This window comes from Hyperolius riggenbachi, chromosome 4 (assembly GCF_040937935.1).
Source record: "Hyperolius riggenbachi isolate aHypRig1 chromosome 4, aHypRig1.pri, whole genome shotgun sequence".
Taxonomy (NCBI): Eukaryota; Metazoa; Chordata; class Amphibia; order Anura; family Hyperoliidae; genus Hyperolius; species Hyperolius riggenbachi.
The window spans coordinates 276,149,913-276,169,858 of record NC_090649.1 but is presented as its reverse complement, the minus strand read 5'-3'; the positions used below and the strand labels follow the sequence as shown (position 1 = coordinate 276,169,858).

Sequence of the window (19,946 nt, the reverse complement as noted above, 5' to 3'; positions counted from 1 at the left end):
AATGACAATCTTTTGATTTTTTTACACACAATTGTCCATTTACAGAGTTATTTCTCCCACCCAGCATGGGTATGTGTAAAAATACACCCCAAAACACATTGTACTACTTCTCCCGAGTACGGCGATACCACATGTGTGGCACTTTTTTGCACCCTAACTGCGCTAAAGGGCCCAAAGTCCAATGAGTACCTTTAGGATTTCACAGGTCATTTTGCGGAATTTGATTTCCAGACTCCTCCTCACGGTTTAGGGCCCCTAAAATGCCAGGGCAGTATAGGAACCCCACAAATGACCCCATTTTAGAAAGAAGACACCCCAAGGTATTCCGTTAGGAGTATGGTGAGTTCATAGAAGATTTTATTTTTTGTCAAAAGTTAGCGGAAAATTGATTTGTATTGTTTTTTTCACAAAGTGTCATTTTCCGCTAACTTGTGACAAAAAATAAAATCTTCTATGAACTCACCATACTCCTAACGGAATACCTTGGGGTGTCTTCTTTCTAAAATGGGGTCATTTGTGGGGTTCCTATACTGCCCTGGCATTTTAGGGGCCCTAAACCGTGAGGAGTAGTCTGGAAATCAAATTCCGCAAAACGACCTGTGAAAGCCTAAAGGTGCTCATTGGACTTTGGGCCCTTTAGCGCAGTTAGGGTGCAAAAAAGTGCCACACATGTGGTATTGCCGTACTCGGGAGAAGTAGTACAATGTGTTTTGGGGTGTATTTTTACACATACCCATGCTGGGTGGGAGAAATACCTCTGCAAATGACAATCTTTTGATTTTTTTACACACAATTGTCCATTTACAGAGATATTTCTCCCACCCAGCATGGGTATGTGTAAAAATTCACCCCAAAACACATTGTACTACTTCTCCCGAGTACGGTGATACCACATGTGTGGCACTTTTTTGCACCCTAACTGCGCTAAAGGGCCCAAAGTCCAATGAGCACCTTTAGGCTTTCACAGGTCATTTTGCGGAATTTGATTTCCAGACTACTCCTCACGGTTTAGGGCCCCTAAAATGCCAGGGCAGTATAGGAACCCCACAAATGACCCCATTTTAGAAAGAAGACACCCCAAGGTATTCCGTTAGGAGTATGGTGAGTTCATAGAAGATTTTATTTTTTGTCAAAAGTTAGTGGAAAATGACACTTTGTGAAAAAAACTATAAAAATCAATTTTCCGCTAACTTTTGACAAAAAATAAAATCTTCTATGAACTCGCTATGCTACTAACGGAATACATTGGGGTGTCTTCTTTCTAAAATGGGGTCATTTGTGGGGTTCCTATACTGCCCTGGCATTTTAGGGGCCCTAAACCGTGAGGAGTAGTCTGGAAATCAAATTCCGCAAAATGACCTGTGAAATCCTAAAGGTACTCATTGGACTTTGGGCCCTTTAGCGCAGTTAGGGTGCAAAAAAGTGCCACACATGTGGTATCGCCGTACTCAGGAGAAGTAGTACAATGTGTTTTGGGGTGTATTTTTACACATACCCATGCTGGGTGGGAGAAATAACTCTGTAAATGGACAATTGTGTGTAAAAAAAATTAACAAATTGTCATTTACAGAGATATTTCTCCCACCCAGCATGGGTATGTGTAAAAATACACCCCAAAACACATTATACTACTTCTCCTGAGTACGGCAATACCACATGTGTGGCACTTTTTTGCAGCCTAACTGCGCTAAGGGGTCCAAAGTCCAATAAGCACCTTTAGGCTTTACAGGGGTGCTTACAATTTAGCACCCCCCAAAATGTCAGGACAGTAAACACACCCCACAAATGACCCCATTTTGGAAAGTAGACCCTTCAAGGTATTCAGAGAGGGGCATGGTGAGTCCGTGGCAGATTTCATTTTTTTTTGGTGCAAGTTAGAAGAAATGGAAACTTTTTTTTTTTTTTTTTCGTGTCACAAAGTGTCATTTTCCGCTTACTTGTGACAAAAATTTATATCTTCTATGAACTCACTATGCCTCTCAGTGAATACTTTGGGATGTCTTCTTTCCAAAATGGGGTCATTTGGGGGGTATTTATACTATCCTGGAATTCTAGCCCCTCATGAAACATGACAGGGGGTCAGAAAAGTCAGAGATGCTTGAAAATGGGAAAATTCACTTTTTGCACCATAGTTTGTAAACGCTATAACTTTTACCCAAACCAATAAATATACGCTGAATGGGGTTTTTTTTATCAAAAACATGTTTGTCCACATTTTTCGCGCTGCATGTATACAGAAATTTTACTTTATTTGAAAACTGTCAGCACAGAAAGTTAAAAAAATCATTTTTTTGCCAAAATTCATGTCTTTTTTGCTGAATATAATAAAAAGTAAAAATCGCAGGAGCAATTAAATAGCACCAAAAGAAAGCTTTATTAGTGACAAGAAAAGGAGCCAAAATTCATTTAGGTGGTAGGTTGTATGAGCGAGCAATAAACCGTGAAAGCTGCAGTGGTCTGAATGGAAAAAAAGTGGCCGGTCCTTAAGGGGTAGAAAGCCCTAGGTCCTCAAGTGGTTAATGATGATTAGGCAGGATATAGCTTATGTATCCTTACAGACATTATGAGATGGAGTGGGGTAAGAGGGATGTATACAAGTTTTATTTAAGCAGTGATAGGTAGAGTGGAGGGTTTTCTCTTTTCTTTTAGCACTGTATTTCAGTAGATTATATAATGCACTAAAAATCGACACAGATAAAAGGGTTTAATGCTTATATAATTAGCCACTTTGATTGCAGTCTGGCTTCTAGCCTGTAGTATTGTACCTTTCTGCTCATTTTAGCTAACGTCTGGCTTTTTTTTAATTGCTATTTGTCTTCTACCCATGTTGTTTGTAGTTTTCATATTGAAGAGTCCTCTTTGTAGCATTTTACTTAACTATCTTCCTGCTACAGGCGCAGCCAACCACATTGAACTTCTCACAGGCTGGCTTACTGAAAGCTCTTTGATCAGCATCAGCTCCTCTACCATGCTCATTGTGCTCATTTTTCTTATGGCTTTCCATGAAGCTGAACACATTTAGTACCATGGAAAGCTTCTTACGCTGCACTCACTGAACTGCACAGTGCGTGGTTCTTAGTCATTTACACCTGCATCCATGTTGGAATGGTCAGTGAGATACCATTAATTCTGAGCTGATGTAGAATTATGCATATTTTTTTGCAAATGTAGGTAGTTTGAAAATTGACCAATTTAATCTCACCTGTGCTTCATTTGATTTGGTCCATTTTCAAGCTGCCTACATTTGCACAAAAGTGTGCATAATCCTGTATACATGTGGAATTATTTGCATCTCAATGACCATCCCTTCTTGCAGGTGAGGTAAACCTTACATTGATATTTTCTCAGCTGCAGAACCCACCAGTAATATGTACACACGGTACTGCAGCTTGCTGAAATGTTGCTGCATCAACTCTTATTATGTGTAGGCAGCTTTCTTGTAGTCACTGACATAAGACTGTGGTATGCTGAGAAGCTGGAGACTGCCTTTAAGGTAAATATGTGGTTTTTCTTCTTTTGTAGATATTTGGGCTATTGGTTGCATTTTTGCTGAACTGTTAACTTCAGAGCCTATCTTTCACTGTCGCCAAGAAGACATTAAAACAAGTAACCCATTCCACCACGACCAGTTGGACCGGATATTTAGTGTGATGGGATTCCCTGCGGGTAAATAACTTCTTAATTTGTTTGGCTTTTGTAACATTTTTCTTTTTATAGTAAAAAACATGTTAGACTACAAACCCAGGTCTCTTACATAATTCATTGTATTAGATAGTAAATTATCTTATTCAGATGATACTAGCTATTAAAATGTTACTTTGAGTTTTTATTTTTAACATTTAAACTCCTATTTAGAACAGTGTTTTTATTTGACTGTAGGTACTGGTGAGATAGATCCAAAATGCAGTGCTTAGGCCTGTTTATTTAAATGTACTGATGTCATCTGTCCATTAGCTCTGTGAAGAAGAGATGATGCCATGGAGTCTGGTGGTGGCTGTAAGGAAATGCTTTCTGGGCCTTTGCCAAGGACATAATTCATACAGCAAACGGCTCCTATGTGATAAACCCTACATGGAAGACTTGTGGGGAGCCAGATAGCAACTGTCATATTCATGATTGCTAAGGAAATGGCAAGGTTAAGAGTACTTCATTCAATGCCAGAACTTCTATTAACCACTTCCCCACTGAGGGGTTTTACCCCCTGAGCACCAGAGCAATTTTCACCTTTCAGCGCTCCTTCCATTCATTCGTCTATAACTTTATTATTACTTATCGCAATGAAATGAACTATATCTTGTTTTTTTCGCCACCAATTAGGCTTTCTTTAGGTGGGACATTATGCCAAGAATTATTTTTTTCTAAATGTGTTTTAATGGGAAAATAGGAAAAATGTGGGGAAAAAAATAATTATTTTTCAGTTTTCGGCCATTATAGTTTTTAAATAATGCATGCTACTGTAATTAAAACCCATGAAACGTATTTGCCCTTTTGTCCCGGTTATAAAACCATTTAAATTATGTCCCTATCACAATGTTTGGCGCCAATATTTTATTTGGAAATAAAGGTGCATTTTTTTCAGTTTTGCGTCCATCCCTAATTACAAGCCCATAGTTTATAAAGTAACAGTGTTATACCCTCTTGACATAAATATTTAAAAAGTTCAGTCCCTAAGGTAACTATTTATGTATTTTTTTTAATTGTAAATTTTTTAATTTTTTTTTAATTACAAAAAAAAAAAAAATGGGGAGTGTGGGAGGTAATGAGTTAATTTTATGTGTAAAAGTCATTTATTTGTATGTGAAAAATGTGTAGGGTGTAGTTTACTATTTGGCCACAAGATGGCCACAGTAACTTTTTGTTTTAATGCGACCTCCAAGCTTCCTTCCGGAAGCTTGGAGGAAGAATAAGGAGGCTGGACACGTGAGTTTTTTCTCACAATGATCGCGCTGCCCATAGGAGAGCAGCTGATCATTGCGGGGCTTAGATCAACGAGCGGGAATGGATTTTCCCGTTCATTGATCTCTGGGCGAGCGGGCGGCGGCGGTTTTACTAGCGGCGGGCGGCGTGTTTACGAGCGGGAGCGCGGGCAGCGTCGGGAACGCGGAAAGTACGTGTTTCTCCGTCCCTGGTCTTTAAAGGATGGAAAAAGGGGCGGAGAAATACGTACGCGCGGGGGTAAAGTGGTTAAACTTGGATAATATAAGGTTACAGTATATTCATCTACTATTTGTTTTAGCATCAGTTGCCAGCAGCCCTAGTACATTAAAACGTTCAATATTTCGTAGTTGAGATTCTAATTATTTGATAAGTGAGCATTTTGGTCAGACTTCAATTCTCAATGGCATTATGGTCATTCATATAGGCCTAGATGACACTGTTAGGCCTGGAACCCACTAGCATAAAGCGTGGGACCCACTAGCAGTGCTTTTCTAAGTGCTTGTGATTTTAAAAGCTCTTGCTAATGTAATGCTATGGGTGTGATCCCACTTTGGGGACGTAATTAAAAAATTCCCCATAGCTGTACATTAGCAAGAGCATTTAAAATCACAACCCAGTATGGTCTGTGCCTGCGCAGTGTGCTCCTGGTGACATCAGCGGGAGCGAGGACACGGCAACGCAGGCGCAGTGGTTTTCAGACTTTAAAGTCTAAATTCCAGAAGTGAACCAGAGGCGGGACCGGAGCATCGGTGAGTGGCTGCGCGGGCACAGGATGTCTGTGGGGGACCATTAGAAGCCCCGGGTAAGTTCAACTCATTTCCCCCGACCCCCCTACAGTATTTTTTTTAAGAAGGGGGAGGGTGATTTAGGAGAGCATAGAGAAAATAGTTTTTAAAATTCAATGGCGTTACATTGGGAAGGGTATTGCTAAAGCATAGAGGAGGAGTAATATTTAATGTTAGGGTGCATACACATTCAAGTTTAATTGCCCAATGATTTGCAAATTTTACTACGCTAATGTAGTATACGGGCCAATCGATTTTGAGTACTATAAACGGGTACTACAAGCATACTGCATCGGCCAAGCTTTGGCAAATCAAAATTGGATGTGTGTACGCACCCTTAGGCAAGTTTTTTTTTTCGGGGGAGGGGTGGGGGGAATTGCAAGGTAACAGATGGAGGATAGTACTTTGTTTTGGTGGATAGTGGTCGAAATTAATTGTCAAATGTTTCTGTCATTAAGACTATAATGCAATATTCTGAAACCCCTAGCACTTCTGAGCTTCCATCTTAATGAGAGAATTCACACTGGATTCAGGGGTAGCATTGGCCTGACACTGCATTTAAATACAGCTGATGGCATTTTTATTGCATTAGGCCAGCATTCGATATTTGAGAGGCAAACCCCAGGAGTGACATGCAAGTATTCTAAAACAGCATTATTGCTCAGAGCCCCATTTTAACCTGCCAGACGTTTCAGTACAGAAACACTTAAACCAGTTTGTGTTCCAAGGTTTCACCTAGGCCAGTTTTAGATTTATGTTGAGGTGGGGATGCGATGCTCCTGCCGCATCACACCATAAAGCAAAAAATGACAAACATATGATTCTGTGTCAGAGTGCGCCAACAGGATCATATGCATAGCCACGCCCCCGCTCAGTGACATACTCCCTGCTGGGCAAGAGGTACGTCACTGGGATTCCAATTGGTCCATGATGCTCACTGCGACACACCACCCTCCGTCGTACACACATGGGGCTTGATTCACTAAACAGGGATAACTCAAATATCACACCTTATCAACGTTAACACGCCTTATCAGAGTAGCATAGCAAGCACTACGAACCCGCAACGGCTCAGGGCAGGACGACTGTCATTGCCAATTAACAGGAATAAGTTTGTGGCACTCGCTATGCTACTCTGATAAGGCGTGTTAACTTTGATAAGGTGTGATATCTTTGATAAGGTGTGATATTTCAGTTATCACAGTTTAATGAATCAAGCCCATAGTGTGTTGCCCATAGACTTCTATTACCCCAAGCGCCATGCGTTGAGTGTGGTGCTTGGGTTAATGCACTGTTGCCCTTGTGTTGGCTCGGATACTTCGGATCACACCACAAAGGACCACAATAAGTGTGAAAATCTCCAAAGACTTTCATTCCTTTTGTGGCCCCTTGCTGCAGAATAGAGTTACGCAACACAGGTTTAGCCTACAAGTGTACGAAGGGCCCCAAGGTTCCAGACATTTTTGACACTTTAGCTGTGTCGCTTTTGATACAGCAGAATGTTTTCAACCTCCTCCTAAGGGCGACGGGTGGTGGTAGGGTGGCGCCACCAGGGCCGCCTAAACATGCGGAATTATGTTATGAAATATGGCCTGGTCACTAGGAGGGTATAAACCTGTGGTCCTCAAGTGGTTAATTACTTACAGTATGTTTGTTTTGTTTTTTAGTACAATTTAGGGGTAATACTTTTTTTTCCAGTTTTATTTTATAGTAACAAATTAGGCGTAAATGCAGGGACAAATTAGGCGTAAATGCAGAAAATACACATTTCTTTCACCCTATCTAATTTTCACATAAGTCCCACTGTTATAAAACACATACAAATATATATTCTTTGGCCTTTTCTGATTCAATTTATACCACATATACCCTATTTTTTTTTTTTTTATTAGCACGGCATATGGTGGTCCATTATCCCCAGTCGGCATATCTGTATAAATTGGATGTGTTCGCAAGGGTGACGGGGGGGGGGCAGTACTGTAAAGATGTATCGCTAGGCAATGGCAGAGCAATGCATCTGTAGAGCATTGGGGCTCCAAACGTCGTCTTAGCGATCACATCCGATTGTTACAGGTGGCAGTCATTAAAAGAAACCTGAGACGCCAAGAAAGAAAGATTTGATACTTACCCATGGCTTCCTCTAGCCCCATAAGCACCTCTGAGTCCCTCGCCGCTCTCCCGCGTGCCTCTGTTTAGCCGCCATCAGCCCCAGTAACTGGCTCAGTCGCATCAGTCGGGGTCTTCTGCACATGTGTGGTGGTCCGTGGAGGTTTGCATATTCAGTAGCGGTGCATTGTGGTTAACCTCAGATGTTTACTTAAAGCTGAATTATCGCAAGTACCTTCTGTTTTAAGAAATCACACCAAGCATTTATTTTTAGTACGAGGGCTTTTTGGTCTCTTTTAGTCTCCTATACTTTCCTAGTGGTTAGAGTCACCAAGCAGCTTGGGGAGACCCAAAGGAGCTTTGTGATTAATAAGACGTTCTTTGATTGTGTTTTCCTTACAGTTAGAAAAGTCTTAAAAAGCTGTTTTGGGACTACAAATGCAAGAATATTGATTACTTGTCAGTATTTTCAGTAAAACAGTTATCAACAGTTTAAAGTGTAGTTATGTTTAAATCCAACCTCCTTTAATCAATTAAAGTCAAAGCTCTAAAGCTGATGAAACCTGTAATAATTTCTGAGACTATTAATTGTGTTTGGTCAGGTATATTACCACACTATTCTATAACATTATTGTGTATTTTATAGTTTAGCAAAATAATTTCTTATCTGTTCAGATAAAGATTGGGAAGACATCAGAAAGATGCCAGAATATCCCACCCTTCAAAAAGACTTCCGAAGAACAACGTAAGTCTTTCTGAGATTCCTGTATGTGCAGGCTGCAGAGAAGATGTCTGTATAGCTAAAGCACTCCCTGCTATTATGTAGTACATTGTTTACATACTGTACATAAGCCTAAGTGATGAGAGCAACGCTATTGAACAGTGGAATGGCGCCTCACCAGTCAGAAAGCCCCTGGCCCCATTATGCAGCAGAAATGAGTCATCCAAACAGACTGATCAATATCACTGCAGTCATCGTAACTTTGCATGGACTGCAGTTATGTCAAATTGAAAATTATTTTTCCTATTGTCATTTTTGCTTGATAAAATACAAAACTACCTTTTGTACCTTTAGGAAGTCTGACATTTAAAAAAAAAACCTTTGTTTAGGTTCTCTTTGCAGTTTAGAACAATATTTACTGTGTGTGAACTAAAATGACCATATTCAGTAAGGGGTTAAAATCCTATGTTCAGGGATATGCAGAAGACATATGATTCTGTCAGGTCTGTAGGTGAAATGCTATGCCGAGGGTTAGTATAGTGAGTAGTATATGACTTTATAGCTCTGCCTTTTTTTTACAGATATGCTAACAGTAGCCTAATAAAATACATGGAGAAGCACAAGGTCAAACCGGACAGTAAGGTTTTTCTTCTGGTAAGTAAACCGTGGGGATATAAAAGACAGTTCAATTTATTTATTTGATAAGGTAAACTATATTGTACATGGGATGGATTGTTAAGTAAAATAGTGGAAAGAATGACAGTGATTTACTAACCTCAGTATTTAGCATACACTCAAATTTTCACGTGCCGATACCAGTAGCAAAAAGGTGAACTTTGATTCAATGCTATATAGTACAGCACTTGCATTAGTGTTGCTGTTCAGATTGGGTTTATAATCAAGTGTATTACTAATCAATCATTCAATTCAGAAAATCTGAACAAATAACAGTGATCGTGAGAAATTTGTCAGCCCGAGCCCCTATCAGTATTTTTGAGGGTTCTGCAGTTACCCAAGGGATTGCTTAATTTGTCCCTGTTTGCAACTGTAGTGGTGGCTTTGGGCATTTTGTTATTTTTCTAACCCTAGCAGTGGGTTTTTAGAAGAAAACAAAGCCCTTAATTATATTGTAGATATACCTACACTTGCCATTCTTTTTCAAATTATAGCTGTGGTTAGCCTGTGTGTGTTAAGCATGACGTATAGTACATTAGTAAGGTAACTGTATATATTTGCTGATTGCAGCTCTCTGCTTTGGTTTCAGCTGATTACACTGTCAGAGCCATTAGGACTCCGTGCAGGTTATCATGTACAGAATGTGCTTACATATGCATGTCCTGAAACCAATCTCCATCCATTTCCCCAGCGTTTCCAGTAATCATGTACAGTAGTTATTACAACTGTAAAGGAAACTAGAAAGTTTTACTATCCATTGATTAATTATTCAGAACCACATCTGGATCTTTAAATAAAATATAAATAGCTAAATTGAATCTGGAAGATACTACAGATGTTGCTGGTGCTGGAAATTTAATACAGAAAAAAATTAAGTTTGATACCTTGCAAATACAAATACATCTCATTGTTTCAGAGTACATGATCCTGTTCCTTACCCGGCTGTTATGATCTGACCAGCAGTAAGTGTTTCCTACCCAGACTAGTGAAGTCTAGTAAGCCTTGTCTTTGCCCAAGCATCCAAAAGAGGCTGATAAGCCAGTACACCTAAAGGCAGGTCATGTCCCCCGGGATTGCTTTACGGCCGTTTGCCATGGACAGGGGAGGTTACTGTTGGAGACATGAAGCAGAATGAGTGGTTACACTGTGGACAAGCCAAGGTCAGGGCTGGCATAGTTTAGGCAACACTGGAGTTAGAGGCTCACCTTGCACTTAAAATGGAATGCCTGCATGACATTTTAACCAGAGATTGCTATGCATAGGGTGGAAAGAGATCCTGAAATCCTTTTTCCTGTTAACTTTGTCAAGTACAGCAGGCTGCACCAACATAATGAATGACCCAAGCTCTGGCCCATATCTTGTGCATTTGACTGAAAGTGGATGGAGGTGGGCAGTGAGCTGAGCAGCTAAAAAAACCAAATGTCTTCACTACATGTTTTCTATTGCTGTTTCTTCTTTGGGAGTCACTTGGTCACTCTTGATTTACCAATCGGTCCCCTGAATCTACAGAGGTTAGGGGGTAAACTATAATCCGATCATCCAAACATTTGTATTGCACTTTTCTCCTGTAAGAGAAAGCGCTCAAGAGCTGCAGCCACTGGGACACACTCAAGAGACCACCGTGTAGTGTAAGGGAATCTTGCCTAAGGACTCCTTACTGAATAGATACTAGCAAGGATTTGAACCCTTGTCTCCCATGTCAAAGGCACTGCCCTTAACCAGTACACTAGTTGTGTGTTAGCATGTCGAAAATGAAAAACAAAACCTCTGTGTAAAAAAATTACTCTGATGCAAGATGGGATTTTCTGGTCTTTCTCATAACAACTGTACACCTTAAAGAGTACACTGAGTACTATTTGTAATGCTGCAAAGGAGTGTAATTTGAGCTTACTGTCAGTGGAAATTCTTAGGTCTTTTCACATCACAGAACGTGTGCACAAACGTATTTCCTGCATGCGTTATGACCTGCGGCTTGAACGTTGGGAAGTTGCGGTGTGACGCTGATTAGCGGCGGTAGTTCTAAGGGAAAATGCTGCGACTGAACGTTACGAAGCCCCCAGACGCATTACAACATAACATAATATTGCTACGAACGTCTAATGTTAAAGTTAACATAAAAGTCAAATAGACTTTCATGTTAGCTTTCTAAACACAATCTAGGAGCGATCCGTCAAAATTCTCTGATTAGTTCCTAGTGTGAAAGAGCCCTTAGCTGCTGCAGATTCAAATAAAAAGATAATATTGAATTGCATTAAAGTAAACCAGAGACCTTGAAAACTAAATATTTAATACTTACCCAAGGCTTCCTCCCGCCCCATAAACATGTCTGAGTCCCACGCCGTCCTCCCGCAGTCTGCCATTTAGTCGCGATCAGCCCCGGTAACTGGCTCAGCCGCATCAGTCTGGGTCTACTGCGCATGCGTGGGAGGTCTGCGCATGTGCAGGTCTCTGGTACACTTTAAGCTGCAAAAAGACTTGCACTGTACTTATCTATATTCATGTTTTGTTTTTTTTTTGTTTTTTGTTTGCTTTAAAGAGAATCTGAAGTGAAAATAAATTTATGATATAATGAATTGTATGTGTAATACAGCTAAGAAATAGCACATTGGTAGCAAAGATATGAGTCTCATATTGTTTCCAGTACAGGAAGAGTTAAAGAGACTCTGTAACAAAATTTTCAGCCTTATTTCTTCTATCCTATAAGTTCCTATACCTGTTCTAATGTGGTCTGTCAAACTGCAGCCTTTTCTAGTTGCACAGTCACTGTAATATCTCTGTTAAATAATCTAATCTTCTTTCCTTTACCGGCTTTGTCGGCTCAGGCAGGAATGTGCTGTTTTGCTGTGATAGGGAGAAGCTATGCATTAAAGTATGCAGGGGGCGCTCCTCCACGCCCCTGCAGGCTCTGTATGCTGCGTGTATGACTCACAGACAGAGTTTCTCTGAGCCTGTCACATTCTGGTTAGCAACCATGTATTTTGTTTGTAAACTGCCTAAAACTGGCAATTACAAGCCAGGATCGCAGCAGGGAGTGGCAGAAACAGCACAGAAGGGCCCAGGAGAACATAATGAATAGAATGGTATGCTTTTTATTGTAAGAATTTTAGAGTACAGATTCTCTTTAAGAAACTTCACTTGCTATTTATGCAAAAGCGTTTCTCTGAGCTCTCTGAGAATTTAGTCAGAGAGCAGTGCTATTTTCTGAAGCACTTATACATCAAAGAAACCGTGAAAGACAACTTCAGAGAAGATTGTACTGCAGGGAAGTTCAAAGGGTCATTAGCTGTTTCATAGTTTAAAATGTAGAGTGTTGTTTGTAAACTGCAAGTATTACAGAATTATGTAATTTTATAAAAAAAACAAAAACGATATAACTGAAAAGAAAAATGTTCTATTCCTTAACCCTGCTACACATATAATTCATTATATCATGTTTTTGTTTTTTCGCTTCAGTGTCACTTTAACAGTAGTGATATTTAATCTGTTACTATGGTCAAGCATCGCCTATGTATGCTTATTCTTATAGGATTGGCTTAAAGAGACTCGGAAGCCTCTTTAAAAATCAGTTTTTAACTTTTATTTAGTTTAAGGATCATTGCCAAATGCTGCATTCCCGCGGCTGAACGAGGGTTTTATCACCCTCAAATCCTAAGGCAAAAATCCACAACTTTCAAAGTAGTGGATTTTGCTGCCCAGGGAGGCAGAGCTCAGCTCTGTAGCTCTGCCTCCATTCGCGTCAATCCACCTTGGATCTCCGCCTCTCTCCCGCCCCTCTCAGTGAAAGAAGACTGAGAGGGGCGGGGAGAGGTAGCGATCAGCGTGGATTGATACGAGGAATCCACGCTGGCAGAGCAGAAAGCTCTGCCTCTACCAGGAAATGCTGCCCGGTTTTTGCCCTGGGGATTTGGGGTGATAAAATCCTCGTTCGGCCACAGGAATGCGACATTTTAGGTCTTGCAATGATCCTTAAACTAAATAGGATGTAAAAACTGATTTTTAAAATGGCTTCAGACTCTCTTTAACCCTTTCCACTCGTATGTCCCGCATAGCGGGACATTGCAAATATCCCGTTGCACTTGTATGTCCCGCTATGTGGGACATACTGTCATTTCAGCGGCGGTTTGCAGGCACATCTGCGGGGGCAAAGTCTGATCTCTCTCCCCTTGTATAGTGGGCATGTAAGAGTACATGCCCACACAGGTGGTACCCCCCTGCCCCAATCCGGAAGTGTGCGATCAGCGCTACCAGGAAGTGACCAATGCGTTGAAGTTGCATTTTCCTTGCTGATTCCTTGCAGGTTCCTTGCTTATTCCTTGCTGATTCCTTCTTGCAGATTCCTTTCTGCAGATTCCATGCAGATTCCATTGCAGATTTCTGTCAGATTCCATGCAAAGTTGCATAGAGGAGCAATGGCATCCTATGCAATGGACGTGCAGGAGCATCTAAATAGTAGCCAGCATTTCATTGCTCTAATTCCCAATCGAAATACCAAAGATTGCATCGTGTGTAGTGACATGAAGACACCGGGTGGCAGGCATAAAACCACCTATTATTGCGAAACTTGCTCACGCAAGCCAGTATTACACCCAGGAAATTGCTGTAAAATTTACCATACCTTGGCTTTCTTCTCTGCTACCAGCCAATAGAAGATGCCAAACTGTCCAAATAAGGTATTCAATTAAACTTTATAATGTGTTCTTTAAAGAGAACCCGAGGTGGGGTTCTGACAATGCTATCTGCACACAGAGGCTGGGTCTGCCTATACTGCCTAGCCTCTGTTGCTATACAGTTCCCCCCTAAGTTACCCCTGCGCTCTGCTGGCCCCCATAAATCACAGTCGCGCTGTCGACACGCAGCGGGCTGTGTTTACATCTACAGCTGTCACTCTCGCCGCTCCCCCGCCTCCTGCATAGCTCCGGTCCCCGCCCGCGTCCCTTCCCTCCAATCAGCGGGGAGGGAAGGGACGAGGCCGGGAACTGGAGCTATGCAGGAGGTGGGGGAGCAGCGAGACTGACAGTACAGGGGTAAACGCAGCCCGCTGCGACACGCTGCGTGTTGACAGCGCGCCTGTGATTTATGGGGGACAGCAGAGCGCAGGTGAAACTTAGGGGGGATTGAGATAGCAACAGAGGCTGGGCAATATAAGCAGACCCAGCCTCTGTGTGCAGATAGCATTGTCAGAACCCCACCTCGTATTCTCTTTAAAATAAGATATACCATGTTATTATGTTATGTTCCATGTTAAAATGGGAGAGCGAGTAAGAGGGAGAGTGCATTTCTGTAAAAAAAAAAAAAAAAAAAAACTCCGAGCAGAAACGACTCCCTTTAGGAAAAAACTCAGAGTGGAAAGGGTTAAGGTACACGTCATACAATTACAGAAAACAAGCCTCTCTAAAATAAAAAAAAAGTTGTATAACTTCTCCTGTCAGCAAGTATATTCTGCTTTTCAACTTTTTTTAAACTTTATTACTGGACCTAAGGATTTCAATTCATTTGTTTTGTTCTCATGCAGCTTCAAAAGCTTCTAACTATGGACCCAACTAAGAGGATAACCTCCGAACAATCTTTGCAGGATCTCTACTTCCAAGAGGATCCTCTACCTACATCTGAGTGAGTGTTATTTTCTCCAGCTTGGTATTTCTCAAGCTTGGGTTTGAATTGATTCTAAAACCTTCGTTTTGCTTGCTTATCTTTTTCTTGTGACTGTTGTGAGCTTTGCGAGGTCTGCAGCCTGCTTTTCTCTGACGTCATTTGGCTTGCAGAATGCAGCACGTGTCGTTGACATTGAAGATGACATTGAAACAATCTGTCTGTATAGGCAATCATATCAGAGAACCGGTACAACATAAGATAAGAGGGCACCATCCCTGCAGCTGCTATTGAAAAGTGGATCTGAGTCCAAAGCACAACAGCTTTATATCTGCCAGTGTGCTTAATAAAATATGTTGTAAAAGATGCTCAGTTACCCAGAAGAAGTGGATTAAACTTAATATTTTTGTAATTTGTATCTTCATGAAATTGTATCACTTTTGTCACATTTAATGTGTTATTACAGTGGTGTGAAAAACTATTTGCCCCCTTCCTGATTTCTTATTCTTTTGCATGTTTGTCACACTTACATGTTTCTGCTTATCAAAAAACGTTAACTATTAGTCAAAGAAAACATAATTGAACACAAAATGCAGTTTTAAATGATGTTTTTTATTATTTAGTGAGAAAAAAACCTCCAAATCTACATGGCCCTGTTTTAAAAAGTGATTGCCCCCCCTTGTTAAAAAATAACTTAACTGTGGTTTATCAAACCTGAGTTCAATTTCTGTAGTCACCCCCAGGCCTGATTACTGCCACGCCTGTTTCAATCAAGAAATCACTTAAATAGGAGCTATCTGACACAGAGAAGTAGACCAAAAGCACCTCAAAAGCTAGACATGCCAAGATCCAAAGAAATTCAGGAACAAATGAGAACAAAAGTACTGTAATTGAGATCTATCAGTCTGGTAAAGGTTATAAAGCCATTTCTAAAGCTTTGGGACTCCAGTGAACCACAGTGAGAGCCATTATCCACAAATGGCAAAAACATGGAACAGTGATGAACCTTCTCAGGAGTGGCCGGCCGACCAATATTACCCCAAGAGCGCAGAGAAAAGTCATCCGAGAGGCCACAAAAGACCCCAGGACAACATCTAAAGAACTGCAGGCCTCACTTGCCTCAATTAAGGTCAGTGTTCACGACTCCACCATATGAAAGAGACTGGGCAAAAACGGCCTGCATGGCAGATATCCAAGGTGCAAACCACTTTTAAGCAAAAAGAACATTAAGGCTCGTCTCAATTTTGCTAAAAAACATCTCAATGATTGCCAAGACTTTTGGGAAAATACCTTATGGACCGACGAGACAAAAGTTGAACTTTTTGGTCTGTGCGTGTCCCGTTACATCTGGCGTAGAAGTAACACAGCATTTCAGCAAAAGAACATCATACCAACAGTAAAATAAGGTGGTGGTAGTGTGATGGTCTGGGGTTGTTTTGCTGCTTCAGGACCTGGAAGGCTTGCTGTGATAGATGGAACCATGAATTCTACTGTCTACCAAAAAATCCTGAAGGAGAATGTCCGGCCATCTGTTTGTCAACTCAAGCTGAAGCGATCTGGACAATGACCCAAAACACACCAGCAAATCCACCTCTGAATGGCGGAAGAAAAACAAAATTAAGACTTTGGAGTGGCCTAGTCAAAGTCCTGACCTGAATCCTATTGAGATGTTGTGGCATGACCTTAAAAAGGCGGTTCATGCTAGAAAACCCTCAAAAAAAGCTGAATTACAACAATTCTGCAAAGATGAGTGGGCCAAAATTCCTCCAGAGCGCTGTAAAAGACTCGTTGCAAGTTGTTGCAAACACTTGATTGCAGTTATTGCTGCTAAGGGTGGCCCAACCAGTTATTAGGTTCAGGGGGCAATTTATTTTTCACACAGCTCCATGTAGGTTTTAAGTTTTTTTTCTCACTAAATAATAAAAACCATCATTTAAAACTGCATTTTGTGTTCAATTATGTTATCTTTGACTAATAGTTAACGGTTTTTGATGAGCAGAAACATGCAAGTGTGACAAACATGCAAAAGAATAAGAAATCAGGAAGGGGGCAAATAGTTTTTCACACCACTGTATATAATTACATTTATGATGACGTCTCCAATTATTGGAAGATTGTTGTCTATAGCTTCTTCACTCCCCACTACGTGGGCTCTTGAAATGGTAGCATGCCTGGGAACAAAAATACCTGCCAGACTAACAAAAATCTGCCACTTACTTTTCCAGCTATGTAAATTATATATAGTATATATTTATATATGGCTAAGGTATATCAAGTGAGACTATAAAATGTTTTTTGGAAAAAACTAGCTTCTAATATCAAGCCTTAAAATTAGTAACCTTACCAAAACATAATGGCCCATATGCAATTAATTTGTTCACCTGACTTATCTCCTAGGAGATGATTTTCATCTTCTCTTTAAACTACATTTTCAGCATTTTACAATTAAAAAAGTACCTAAAAGTTGATGAAAATGTACTATCAAATTTATTTTGAGTATTTTCTTGCTTGCTGTTGGCTTAAAAAGTATTTTATGACAAGTTGTGAAAATATCACCTAGGAGAAAACTCAGGAGAAAAAGTGAATTGCATATGTACCCATGGGAGAATGACAATCCTCAATATGCTTCATCATTGCACAATGCCTGTGCTGCAAGGAATTGCTTGTCATATTATTATTGTTATTCTTTTTTTTTTATTGTTTATATAGCACAATCATCTTTCATGTACTGTTCACAGAACTATAGAGACAGCTGTGAGTATCATAAATACATAAGTAGTTCATGCACATTAAAATGTACAAACTACATACTGTATATAATTAATGCATGATCTGAGAAATTTCAGAAACACCGGTACATACAGTGCTGCCCATAATTATTCATACCCCTGGCAAATTTTGACTTAAAGTTACTTTTATTCAACCGGCAAGTAATTTTTTGACGGGAAATGTCTCCCAAAAGATTATAAGACGATGTACAAAAGACATTATTGTGGTAAAAACATTTCTCAGCTTTTATTTACATTTGAGCAAAAAGTGTCCAGTCCAAAATTATTCACACCCTTCTCAATAATCAAAAGAAAAGCTTTTATTTGCTATTACAGCAATAAAACGCTCCCGATAATTGCAGACCAGCTTTTTGCATGTCTCCACTGGTATTTTTGCCCATTCATCTTTAGCAATGAGCTCCCAATCTTTCAGGTTGGAGGGTCTTCTTGCCATCACTCTGATCTTTAGCTCCCTCCATAGATTCTCAATTGGGTTCAAGCCAGGACTCTGGCTGGGCCACTCCAAAGCATTCATGTTGTTGTCTGCTTATAATTTCTTCACCACTTTTGCTTTATGTTTTGGGTCATTGTCATGGTGAAATGCTGAAATGTCCACTGGTGCTAAGGCAAGGTTTCTCTGCAGACTGCCTGATGTTGTCGTTGAGAATCCTCATGTACTGCTCTTTTTTCATTGTGCCATTTACTGTGATTAGGTTCCCTGGTCCATTGGCTGAAAGTGGGGATGGTGTTCTTTGAATTGAAGGCTTCTCCTTTTTGCGCCAAATGAAGGAAACATCGTTGTGACCAAAGAGACACCTATGTCATTTCTTGGCAAAAAATTTACTTGCTGTTTGAATAAAAGTAACTTAGTCAAAATTTGCCAAGGGTATGAATAATTATGGGCAGCACTGTATAGGTGTACTTATAATCTATTCAGACATTTATTATAGACACATCAGAGGTAAACTAAATATTATGGCTTTTAATCCACTTCAAACTCATGTGCAGTGTCCAAAGACCATGAAATGGCCTCATGATTTATTTTCTGGATTGAAAATTTAGAAAGTAAAAATTGCAGCCTCACTTTTTACAGCATCACACCGTGTTAGCAGTGAGTGAAGATTAGTAATGGTCATGTCTAGGAGAACTCATGAAGAATCATGTGATTAATTTTAACAGCTGACAGATTTGCAAAGCTCTGATTTGCTGTGTTTACATTCTGCATTAGCACATGATCATAACTGGCAAATCGGAGACTTGCATATCTATCACCTGAGGAAACTGATCACATGCTTCTCCATGAGTTCTTTGACCATCACAAGTGAAGATGTGGGTCAGTGGACAAATAATATGTCAAACTTCTGGTGATAACCAGAATCTAGAGGTGTGGTGCATGTGATAATCGCCCCCTTTTGTTACCACCTTTGTGGATGTTACAACATTGGTGGGTAGGTCACAGTGGTGGGGTGGAGGATGTTGGACTGCATTTGGAATCCTGTGCTAAAGCTTTGGTGTTGTGGTGAGGGTGATTGTGAGATATATGGATGTCATGCTATTCAAACTGCTTCCAATTGTTTCTTTTGGGAGGAAGGTGTGGATTGGGGTTGGGGTGACCTTAAGAAAACATAAGTGTGACTGGAAGGACCAAGGATGAAGACTATGACCCTCTCCCCTCCCCCCCCCCCCCCCAACAAAAAAAAAGAAAATGACCGCTTAGCTTGGTGTAGGGTTAAGACATGGGATTTTCATCTGTGGTGAAAGGGGAGTGACCCACAACTGGGTTTTAGGCATACTTGGAAGCAATGAAAGAGTTTGACTTATAACATTCTACAAAACCATATATAATAATATAATGTTATAGGTCAGCTTATCTGTTGCAGTTTTTGCATTGCTTCATGACTTTTTGGGGTTAAAATATATAAGCACAAGCTATAGATAATTATTAGAAATAGGTCAATGTATGTATGCATTAGTGCAGTAATTGGCATTGTTAGATACTGGTGCACAAATACTAATAATGTGCTGGTTAAGCACGATTGTATTCACACAAAAGGTTAGGAAGAAGTGTAGGAAGAGTGTTAATACTAGTGATAGGGAGGCCTTTGAAAGGTTATTGTTAGGCATTAAACAGTAAAAAGGTTAGTGTAATACATTTATAGTGTTAGCATTAGACTTCTGTTTTAGGGAGCAAAATTAGGAAAAGTTCAATTAATGGCAAAATAGCAGTGCACTAAAAATACAGCACCAGAAACAATGTGCTGAAATCAAAGTAGTATCTAACACTTCTTGTAGGCTGGTGTATAAGATTCTTTAAGAACCTGTACCCACCCACTGTTCCAAGAGCTCATATGTGTAGCTTGTAAG

The 19,946-nt window shown here is 40.3% G+C and overlaps 1 protein-coding gene across 5 annotated transcripts in view; it reads left to right on the top strand.

Moving 5' to 3' along the window:
* The window catches only part of CDK19 (cyclin dependent kinase 19), a 502,598-nt gene that overhangs the window by 442,052 nt on the left and 40,600 nt on the right, over nt 1-19,946 (top strand). For all 5 annotated transcript variants that reach the window (XM_068231298.1, XM_068231299.1, XM_068231302.1 and 2 more), the window contains 4 exons: nt 3,523-3,666; nt 8,505-8,574; nt 9,132-9,204; nt 14,738-14,835. In XM_068231298.1, coding sequence (XP_068087399.1) covers nt 3,523-3,666; nt 8,505-8,574; nt 9,132-9,204; nt 14,738-14,835 — 385 coding nt within the window. The remainder of the gene's footprint in view (nt 1-3,522; nt 3,667-8,504; nt 8,575-9,131; nt 9,205-14,737; nt 14,836-19,946) is intronic.